At 37.3% G+C, this 11,934-nt stretch overlaps 1 protein-coding gene across 1 annotated transcript; it reads left to right on the top strand.

Annotated features, from left to right (window-relative positions):
- Positions 1-4,129: 4,129 nt before the first annotated feature.
- Positions 4,130-4,944, top strand: LOC105037041 (uncharacterized). Its single transcript, XM_010912745.4, has one exon. The coding sequence runs from the start codon at positions 4,167-4,169 to the stop codon at positions 4,737-4,739; it is 573 nt and encodes a 190-aa protein (XP_010911047.2). The 5' UTR covers positions 4,130-4,166; the 3' UTR covers positions 4,740-4,944.
- Positions 4,945-11,934: the final 6,990 nt, after the last annotated feature.

The raw sequence follows: 11,934 nt of genomic DNA on the forward strand, positions 1-11,934 counted from the left end.
TGGGAGTTCTGTTGCCATTGGATGAGATAAATAAAAAATATGCATGGCAACTTAACAAGCAATGTTTGTACTAAGATATGGTATAAGAGTTGACCACCGTTATGTAGGACATGAGGAAGAAGCTCCAACATTGAAGAGTTTCCCTCATGGATAAATCACAGGTAGCTCAACGTTGGACGGACAACTTGATTGCCCAACTTTTTGAGGCTCGCATGCGGGCTCTCCAAAGTTGCAAATAATTTTTGTTGCAACAACCTAGCTGCAAATAATTTTATTATTGCAAATTCTCGATTTAGATCATATTGGCTGAAGTTGGATGATAATCAATAAGGTGATAGCGATCGAATTTATAAAATAAGTTTCTGATCGAGATTGACTTCGATAAGAATCCTCCGACGTTCAATTCAAAAATTTATAGAACAGATAGAAAGGAACACACGAAAGAGAGATTGCATAGCTCTGGGGTCTTCTGATTATCTTTATTTATAGATTGAGGTAAGAGCTGTAAAGAAAAAGAGTTGGAGGCCATCTTAACTCTTTCTGGTGCGTCGTTTCGAGATTTTTGGCTTGATTTTTCAGGATTTGATGATTGTGGTTATCTTATCTAGCCTGCAACTAGCTATTTTTAACAACTGCATGATTTGAAAGGAATGTGTGGATGCATCCAGTCAATTCTTCCAAGTATGATGATTAAAACCGAGGCTAAGGTCAATGGAGATAGAGACTATTGGTTGAAGCAAGGTGGAAATAGAGATTGGCGGTCGGTGCATGGATCGGTGGCTGACCCATAGGTCAACCACAACTAAGATTCATCAGTATTTTCAGTGCGGGAATCAGAGACTTTGTATCCATAACAAATTTCAAATGCTTAATTTGTGTATTTGATGTTCTAAGCACATACATCGCACATGATTTATGCACTACAAGGCTCTCATTACGGATTCAAGAATCGAGGTTGCTTCCGACCATCAAATGGTCTCAGGGGTTTTCTGTACCAAAAAAAATGGTCCTAGGGGTTTTGGACCCGGTCCACTTCCTTTCAATAACCGGGTTGATTGAATCTGGCTGTCTAGGTCCAAACCTCACATGTTACAAATTATTTTTGATAATTACAAAATAAAAATAAAATAAAATAAAATAAAAATACTGATCTATATTTAAAGTAGAACATATTTGACGTGTACACTTTCACTAGTTAATTTATATTCATACGATGCCTTAGATTAAGCATGCCTACACTAAAATTGTATCGACCGAACTTCTAGCCCTAGGTACTTGGCAAAATATAATGAAACATATTTTAGGTACCTATATATAATATTGTTGCTTGCACTCGGGTGGACGAATGCGGCCAGATGTAAGACTCTTATGTGGCAACATACACCAAGAGGCATTCCATATATACCGTGAGCCACACATCAAAGTGCATGCCATGCCATTTGCTTACATAGGTACACCTAATTAAACAAAAATCATATGGGGTGGGCATTATAAAGATCATATGGGGCGGGCTTCACAATGTGACACGTATCTCTAAATGGTAATATTAAAGTATGAATTTAAAAATTAAATTTTTTTTTTACTGACGGAGTTCTTAGTCCTATGATTAAAACATTCTTTTTTTTTCCTCATTTTCAGCATATAATGATACATACTATATGACCATATAATACTTATTAAATATATGACCAGATGATACATGCTGTAAGCTTTTTTGATACACACTCAGTAACAATTTAATACACATCTACAGTTAAATTAATATATGATTTATCAAACTTAGTATTCATCAGTACACAGTATGTTACTAGTTGATATATATCTAGCAAAATATTCATCTAATATCCTAATATACATCTCTAGATAAAGCGATGCATAGTTTTCAAAATATAGTATTTATCAGTACACAGTATATGAACAAATGATATATATTAGATAGCTTATTGATACATACTGTAAGCTTTTTTGATACACACTCAGAAATGACCCAATATATACCTCGAAGCCCCTTCTTTTCTTTCAAATTTCTCTTCTTTTCTAAGATCTTTGCATCTAAAAGTTTACAAAAACTGTGTATTATTTTATCTAGAGTTGTGTATTAGGACGTCGGGTGAATATTTTTCTAGACGTGTATCAACTGACTATATATTGTGCATTAGTGAATACTAAGTTCAATAAACTATTATCAATTTATCTGTAGGTGTGTATTAAATTGTTACTGGATGTATATCAAAAAAGCTTCCAGTATATATTAATAAGTCGTCTAGTGTATATCATTTACTGATGTATTGTATATTAATGAATGCTATGTTTTAAAAACTGTGTATCACTTTATCTAGAAGTGTGTATTGGAATGTTGGATGAATATTTTGCTAGATGTGTATCAATTAGTTGTATATTTTATACTGGTGACACTAAATTCGATAAACTATATATCAATTTAGTTGTACGTGTGTATTAGATCGTTGCTGGGTGTGTATCAAAAAAACTTACAGTATGCATCATCTAGTTATATATCTAGTGTGTATCATATGATCATATCGCTATGTGCTGAAAATGAAGAAGAAAGAGAATATTTTAATCATGAAACTAATAACTCCATTAGTAGAAAATTTTTTTAATTTTTAGACTCATACTTTAAGATTAATATTAAATGACATGTGGCATATTGTGACGCCCGCCTCATACGATCTTTTATAGTGTCTATTCCATATGATTTTTGTTCTACCTAATTAATTCTAGTTTATAGAGTAAATATTCAGTGTAATGGTAGTACCATGGCATTGTTACGACGTATCAATAATTTTTTTTTTTTTTTTTTTTTTTTTTGATGATGTGGACAAGCACCGACAATATAACAGGCAGCTTGCCCTTCCGTCTCCTAGTCAGTCTGCGTGGCGTGGGGTGCGGATGGAGTGGCTTTCACGGAGGAAAGCTCAGGTGGGGGCCGTGGGGCTGCTGGAACCTGACTCCCTGACTTGAAAACAACAAAAAGCGAGTAGGCTGGTTCCTGTTTTGGAGAAAAAAACTAGGATAGAGGCGTAGCAGCACTGTACGCCCACTACTGTTCCAGCCTCCTTTTTCTTCACCTCGACATAAAGAGTAAATATTCAGCCACTCCATCGCACACCCCGCGCCACGCAGACTGGACAAGAGACGGAAGGGCAAGCCGCTTGTCATCTGTTAACCCTCCTTGTCTTGTGTTGTTAGTGCTCATCCACGTCATCGAAAAGAAAGATTTTTATTGGAACGTTACACCGGTGACCCTGAATATTTACTCAGTTTGCAGGGTAGTGGATGGATACAGCCATATCTATGATTCTTGCACATGGATATATATACCAAGAAACGTTCCATACCATGAGCCGCACATCAAGATGCATTTTCTGTAATTGACGCATCCAAAAATCACAAATTTCCTTCCTAATAATTTATTTTTATTATGTCGAAATTGTATTGTAGCCGTCTCATTGGTAATGGCAATTGACACATTCCAGCTCATTGCTGAAAACAGAGCTCCTCGAAATCTTGTATTTGTAATTCTCTTTTAAGCAAACCTCTCCCTATTTTTCAATGATTTATCAATGACTTCGCCAACTGATTGATAATATGGAGAACTTGTTGCTTATATACCATCCTCAGCCAAAAGAAATAATAAATATCAATTTTTTGTGATTGCTACTAAACGCGGCAACTTGACCCATACCAACCCTGTTTTGGACTTACTTTGGCTGCCATCTAACGCCCACACCCCAGTCAGCGGCTTTTACTGATGGAGGTCATTGTTCGGTCCCACTGCATGCATGTAGTTCGGCAGTGGAGTCGTCCGGTAACAAAACTTCGGTTAATATAGTCAACAATGCAGGCACGTCGGTCCGGAAACGAGGCCTGCCGACCAGAAAACCGGAGAATACGAGCACCCTGGTTTAGAAAAAGCTTACAGAAAATCCGCGATCTAATCACCTGCCAAGGCAGAAGCTGGAGAAGGATAACGCTGGTCAATTACCACACTCCACTCGTTTCACATAAGGAATCAGGCTATCGCCACGTAAGGCTTGCATGCCTTAGATATTTGTTCGTGCATGCAACTCTATAAATACCCATGCCATCATCCCCTCTAACCCACAACTCATTCCTTACTACTTCTCGATCTCATATTGACAACCATGGCTAAGACTAAGCTTGTTGCCCTTTCCTTCATAGTTTTGCTGAGTATCGGCCTCTCCGAGGCAGGCCGAGCGTTGATGTCTTCAGGTGGAAGTGGTGGCGGAGAAGGTGGCGGGGGAGGTGGTGGCTCTGGAAATGGCTCCGGTTCCGGATATGGTTCCGGCTCTGGTTATGGCGAAGGAGGTGGATCCGGGGCTTATGGTGGTGGGTACGGAAGAGGTGGAGGCGGCGGGGGCGGAGGCGGTGAAGGGGGAGGCAGCGGCTCTGGCTATGGGTCAGGAAGTGGGTACGGGTCTGGCTCTGGATATGGCGCCGGTGGAGCGCATGGTGGAGGTTATGGAAGCGGTGGAGGTGGTGGAGGTGGCGGTGGCTCCGGCGAGGGAAATGGAAGTGGAAGTGGATCGGGCTACGGATCCGGCAGTGGGTCAGGATACGGCAAGGGAGGTGGTGCCCATGGAGGTGGTTACGGAAGCGGTGGTGGTGGCGGCGGTGGCGGCGGCTCGGGCTCTGGGTCTGGCTATGGTTCTGGCTATGGGTCAGGATACGGGAGTGGAGGTGGTGGACACCCTTAACTCCTGGGTCTGCAACCGATCGACCGCTTGAAGCCCCTCCTTGTCGTACTCCAAGAGCCGAGTCACTCAATCTTTCTTTCGTGTTTGTTTATTTTGGTTATAGATATTGCTGTAATAAAAAAATGGAGGGGCTTCGGTCTCTAAATTGAAAAAATAATGGTTGTCAACAGCACAATAGTTACCATTACCAGATTTCTTTTCTATACTTTCACTGCCACCTCCGGGCAAAACAACTTAGAACTTCCATGCTTCCAAAACTATTTGATGTGGTTCGCTGAGGCAAAAGATACAAATTATTCCGCCGGTATACTAGTTTTACAGCAACTATAGAGGACGTTTTTTATTTCCCACTACTAGTCAGTCGCTGTGAATATTTAGACAATTTTACGACTCAGTTGTGTGGGAGGAACAAGAAGAATGTCTACAGCTTCTCCATCTCCTACAGTTGTTATTTCACAATTCCCTTCATATGAAGATTTTATGTGCTGTTAGATAGATGTTACTTGGTGTGAGAATAAAGGAACGGTGCACTTGGTGCCTATATGTTCAAATTCTGAGTAGAAGGTTCTTGTAGTATTTCCCATATGCCTTATGTGAAGATGCTGCCAAAGCATCCTTCTTCTAGCTGTGCTTTTTTCCGAAAAAATTATTAGGTAGACTTGTTAAACTATAGGCAAAAATTTTTTATTAGCTTTGATTGGCTCCTTTTCATCTCACAACCAATGGTGATCAATCATAATTAACAATCAGTGAAGCATCAGGTGATGTGTGGAGTTTTTATTGGCTTTGTTTGCGATAAAATAAGTCTACCTAATAATCTCTTTTTTCAGTAACCTGTAATTGATGCTGAAGGCCCTTTTAAATGCATGGTCATTGGCTCTACATCATGCATTATCTATCTTGGAAGATTTTTGTAATTTGCATCCTATTTTTTCATCTAATCTCTCATATCGATAGAAAACAAAGTTCTATTACGCATTCGCTAGTCATATGTCCCATAAATCATAATTTTTTTAGATCATGGGATTACATTCCTGAATTTCTTTCATTGCTATAAGTTTATTGCAACAAAATTTTTCAGCAATGAATTGCATCGGTGCTTTTAACAAAAAAACAGAAAAAAAAAAAAAAAAAGACAATGTTCTTTGTGAAGGTTCACGATGATAAATGGCCATCATAGTTCACCATGATCAAAAATTTTTTTTTTTCGATTGGACCTGGTCCTTGGCTGAGCTAATGGACCCGTCCAACCATAAAAAAATACGGCCAACCATAGAGAAATAAAAAAGAAGAGGGAAAATGGAGATGGTGCGTCTCTTTCTTCATGTTGTTTGTGCTTGGACGCGTCCACTAGCTCAGCCATAGGCCTGGTTCAACTAAAAATCTGGTGATCATAGGTTATCTATGCATCATGAGAAGCATCGCTATACCATTATGATCATGGACATATTCCTTTTCTTCAAGACTGTGACTAGATGGTATTGCTATACCATTATCGCTCCCCTAAACTATAGAATTGAATATGTCATGGAAAAACAGATCATGTCAAAACTATTTCATCATAGATTTCACAAAGATATATAAGCATCGCTTATGGCATTAAATGGGATCCAATCTGAGCTTGACGTTGTTCCGTTCAATAAAGAGATCGATGTTGGATGACCCATTTGTGATCAGAACCTCCTAACCTGCTTAAAGTAGGTTGGTTGCAATTTGGATCATAAATTGCCACCTCTAAATTGATTTTTCCCTCGAATTACTAGCATTTTATGTCCCTGCCCCTTGGTTTTATGACCTCTTTACACATTTGATCCCAAATCTATGTCTACATGCGTAGAAAAGAGTAACCATGAAAAAAAATCCATCATAATTGAGTATAAAATGCACGCCTAATTATATGCAAAGGACTATTCTTTGAAAAAGAAATAGAAAAATTGCACAAGGTATCAAGCAGAAAATGGTCAGCATTGACAGTTTAATAATGATCACTCATACAGGAATAGTTGGATTCCAATCACAAAGTAAATTGTAGTCAGCAAATTATGTAATTTTATTACAAACTTCTTTTGCAAACATCTCTACTAGATGGAGAAAAATGCATTATGTGCCATAGTGCACTTAACCTGCAAGAAGCAAGGCAATGCTTATGCTTACTAATTTACTATACTGAAAGTACTTGGGGTGCTGCATTAATTGCCTATCAAAACCATGGAAGAGTGCTGTTTAGCTGGCTGATTTTTCATCACTTGTCTTTTTTGAGAGGAAAAAAAAAAAATCCTCAGAGCTATTTATTATAATTTAATATTAATAATTATATAATTGTCTGAGATAGTAATTTAGAGTGATCTCAGAATCAAGCATATGAGAGAATGGAGGATGAGTACAAAAGGGAGGTAGAAGAGATCAGCAAATCCAGCAAATTCATTTTATCGGTATTTCTCCGATCAAGACTCTTGGTGGTTAACAGGTTCATTCTCCTGTGTAGAGGATCCAACTACCCATAAGTTTCTCGAATTTGAAGTGTGCATGTGTATTCATTTTAGTTCTTCAAACAGCTTTGAGTTTTTTTTACCCTCTTAGGCCCTTGGTTCTCATTGTCTATTCTTCAAAGATCTGGGTAGATTTTTTTCCTATTTCCAAAACAGAGTATGCTTCAAATCGAAAGATTCGATTATTTCGTTCTTTCCAAATCAACCAATGTGATGTAAGGAGAAGAGAAATGGAGGCTCTACCTTATTCTTTGTCAGGAAATAATTTAATCCAGTCCTTTCAAACTTGAGAGATACTGTTTGAGAGTTGTGGATAGCACAAACCTTCAGTTATCAATGTCCATAAAGTTGTAAAATAAGGACAAGACAGAAGAAGATGGTCAATGGTTTCATTGCTCCTATAACAAAGGTGACACAGCTACACGACCTGCACTTCCTTTTTGTTTGGATTTTTAGCTGTCAAAATTTTATCGTGAAAGGTCAGCCAGCCAAAAACCTTAACTTTCTCAAGAAGTGATAGTGATCATAGTGTCTGTCCAATTGCCTGGTGAACTCCTCCATCAATCAGGAATAAGTAATAATTTTTGACCAAGTACTTTGCTGTTTTACTCCATTTCCATAATCTTTTATCTTCTTCCTCTGATAGATTTGTGTATGACAAATATTCGATAAGTTTGATTTATTCTTCAGTGGAAGCAAAGCTGAGCGGTTGGCTAAAGTTTGAGAGCCAGTCCTTGTTAGAGAGGAAGCCATTAACGCTAGTTCGAGGGTTGATTGCAAGAGCATGAAGATTCGACAGGAGAGAGTTTAATGGCCTATCTTTTAACCAGGTATCATGCTAGAAGGATGTGTTCTTATCATTACCTATCATTGAAGTGGTAAAATTTGGAAGATGTCGCCAAATTTGATGACACCCCTCCAAAATGGTAAAGCACCTATGCAAGATATGCTGAGAGGTAATAACTGTAACCTAGATTTGTAGTAGATGCTCTGTATTAGATTCTTCTAGGCCTTCCATGTCGAGAGAAGAAGTTCCATCACCATTTCATAACCAGAGATTGATTTAGGATTTTGAGGTTTCTAATCCCCAACCCTCCCATGCATTTGGATGACAAACCATTGACTAATTTGCAAGGGATTTGGTTCTTCCATAGTGTTCACCTCCTCCCCACAAGAAGTTCCTGCAGGCAGTGTTGATTTTCTGTAACACCGATTGTGGGAGAAGGAAGACCGACATCCAGTAGACTGGTATAACATTGAGCACTAAACTTATAAGTGTTCTTTGACCAGCTATAGATGGGACTTTTGACTTTCATCCGGCCAGCTTCTTATCCAATTTTTCCAGTATGAAGTTGCAATTGTGCACGCACCTTCAAGGATGAGCTATGGAGGGGTATGCCTAAATAATCAACCGGTAGCTGACTAGCAGAACTTCCAAGCATCTAGGTGAAGGAAGTTGTTTCTTCTGGTGGCAAACCTAGTCTAATAACACTGAATTTGTTGAAGTTAATTCTCAAACCTGTGACAAGTTCAAAGAAATATAGGATAATTTTTAGAATGTTGACATTCTTCTTCATGGCCTTGTAAAAAATGATTGTGTCATTTGAAGAAAAAATGAATATTTCAAAGTATGTATTTTTAAAATTTTACAGCAAAATAATAAAAAAATAAATATTTTAATTTTTTAAACATACCTTAGATTAGATCTAAACTATCAATAAGAATCTATGATATAAAAAATTTATATATAAAATAGAAAACTGTATCTATCACATCAATGCCCTGAATCTGATCCAACCTTTAGATCATATTGGTTGAGTTCAGAACTCATCACCTTTTCGCAGGTCGATGATCTCCGCTGTTGGTAGGCATGGTATGAAGCTCTCGCTGATGTCGAGTAGCCGCACAGATCGTCCACTCGAAGCTCTGATCGGATCTTCCTTCGTGGGAGTGCTAGCTTACGTCGAAGGTTCTGGATGGCTGATCCAAGCTCCTTTCTTTGGATCTTCTGGACTCTTTTGGATCAAAAGATGAAGCTTTACGAGGAGGTGGTGGTGTGAAAGATTGGACAAGACTCACTCTTGTATTTTCTTCTCACAAAACCTAAAGTTGAAATTCTAGAATCCACAACTCACGCTCGAGAGAAAGAACACTTTCTCTGTTTCTCATGCATGGAAGCCCAACCCACTCTCAACTTTTCACATCCCTACTCTCAAATTTTTTATGCCAAAAATCACTCTTAATCTCTCACAAAATTGATCTCCTTTTAAGGTTGGCGTTCCATGGAAGATAAAGATAAGAAAGAGATAGTTTCGATTCAAATTCAAACGTTGGTTGATCCTTATCACCAATTCAAATAAAATTTGAATTAAATTTTGAATCAAACTTTATCCTCATCTTATAAACTTAGAGAAAAATTGACCAACATCAGAATGGTACAAAAAATCTCATGCAAAATACTTTATGCATGGAGAAAGGTGGTAGCGTGAAGAGGAGAGTCCAACTCAATTTGGACTCTAGATTTTCATTCAAATTCAAATACATTCGAATTCAAATTTAAATCAATCAATTTTTAATTTAAAAAAAATTAGATGAGGATGTATAAAAGACTTCTGAACATGAGAAAAATCATATAAAAATATTTCTCATGTGAAATATAAGAGGGCGTAGAGAAAGGAGGTATAAGGGATTCGAATTCGAATTATTTTCTCATCCAATTAGATTCTTAACCCAACCAAATTAAGTTAAATCTAATTAGACCACTAAATCTAATCTAATTAGATAGCAAATAGTATCAATTAAATTTTAATCAAATCAAAAATTAATCGAGCTCAAGTCCTGATCATATCAGGAATTGAATATCCTTAGCGATTAGGTCATCTCATAACCTATTCGGACAAACCAAATTGAATCCAATTCAATTAGATTTGATCTAAAACTCAATGCTCAATTAAATTAAGTTAATTAGCAATCTAATTACTAATCAATCCTCCTATAATTCATCAATAATTAGTAAATTAATTTATTAAAACTTTTGCATAGGGTTAATCATCAATCAAATTGACTGTTTTATCTTGGAATAATTCTTAATCGTTGATCAGCCATATGATCAATCAGAAATTTCTTTTGAGTATGACCCTATAGGTTTGAACCAAAGATAGTAGTATAAGAACAATCTTTCTATACCAATCAAAGTGATCCTCTAGTAATGATATCCGACGTTCGGATAGGTTGAAAGATCGCAAAGCATCATTGAAGAACCTATAGGCATATGGTTACCATATAATTCATTTCTTTGACCCAAATGCTCAATGTGACCTAGGATTTAACTGTCAACCCTGATATGGTCATCTATATTGTATTTCAATTTTTAAAATTCATCATATGGATTATCTCGATCAAGATTTTACTGAATTGAAACACACTGATATATTAACTCCTACTTATTCGAAGGGATCAATTCCATCTTGACTTACATACTGACTTCGCAAGTACTTGACTATGTCCAAAAATTTTTCGTCACTGAATTAAAAATTCAAGTAGTCCGGCATCAAAGCACAGTGAGTTGCTTATAAGTCACCATGATGATCTCAGATCGGAGGAACACTTATACCCATATCCTTCATGAGCTACTCTTGACAGTAGAGTGCTCAGTAATTGATCACGTTCAGTGAGATGTACTCTTATGTCTCACTTGCATGCCATGTCAGTGTCTCAATACTCTTTGGTTAAGAGGACAACCAACATACATGGCACACAATGACTTATACTAGATATAGCCATCGTCCTAATAGTAGTATATCATTTGATCGTGAACTTAACGTTTAAGGACTAAACGATATATCCTCCTATATCGAATCAAATAGTCCTAAAGACTTCATCACATAACAGGAGTTCAAAATAAGATGTATACAGTAATAAAAAAATTAAATAATATTTATTAATTTAATAATTCATATATAATTATAATAATAAGCTCAACCATCAACAGACTGATGATTGACTTTGGGATACAATTTTCAACAACTCTCACTTGGACTAAAGCCAATCAGTACAGTATTGTATACCCATCTTTGATTTGTAGTTTTCGAACTCCTTGACACCGAGGGCTTTAGTAAATGGATCGATCAGATTCTTTTTTCGTCGATTTTCTGAAGCTCGATGTCATCTCGATCCATAATTTTTCGGATCAGGTAATAGTGGCACAGAATGTGCTTGGTCTGCTAATGTGATTTCAATTTCTTTGCTTGAGCAACGGTATTAATGTTGTCGCAGTACAACAAGACGAGACCATCAAGAGAGGGTGCCACTCCGAGCTCATTGATAAACTTCTGTAACCACACAGCTTCTTTTGTAGCATCGGATACCGCAATATATTCTGCCTCGCAAGTAGAGTCAGCCACAGTGTGCTGCTTGAAATTTTCTCAACAGATTGCTCCACCGTTCAGGATATAAATATATCCCGACATGCTCTTGCTATCGTCATGATCCGACTGAAAATTGAAGGCTGTAAACTCCATAAGTTTTAAGTCAGATTCTCCATAGATAAGCCACTGATCTTTAGTATTTTTCAAATATTTAAGGATGATCTTTATGACCTTTCAATGATTCTCACTTGGATCGGACTGGTATCTGCTCACTACTTCTAGTGAGTATGCCACATCTGATCGCATACATATCATGGCATACATAATAGATCCCACTGT

This window comes from Elaeis guineensis, chromosome 4 (genome assembly GCF_000442705.2).
Source record: "Elaeis guineensis isolate ETL-2024a chromosome 4, EG11, whole genome shotgun sequence".
Classification (NCBI taxonomy): domain Eukaryota; kingdom Viridiplantae; phylum Streptophyta; class Magnoliopsida; order Arecales; family Arecaceae; genus Elaeis; species Elaeis guineensis.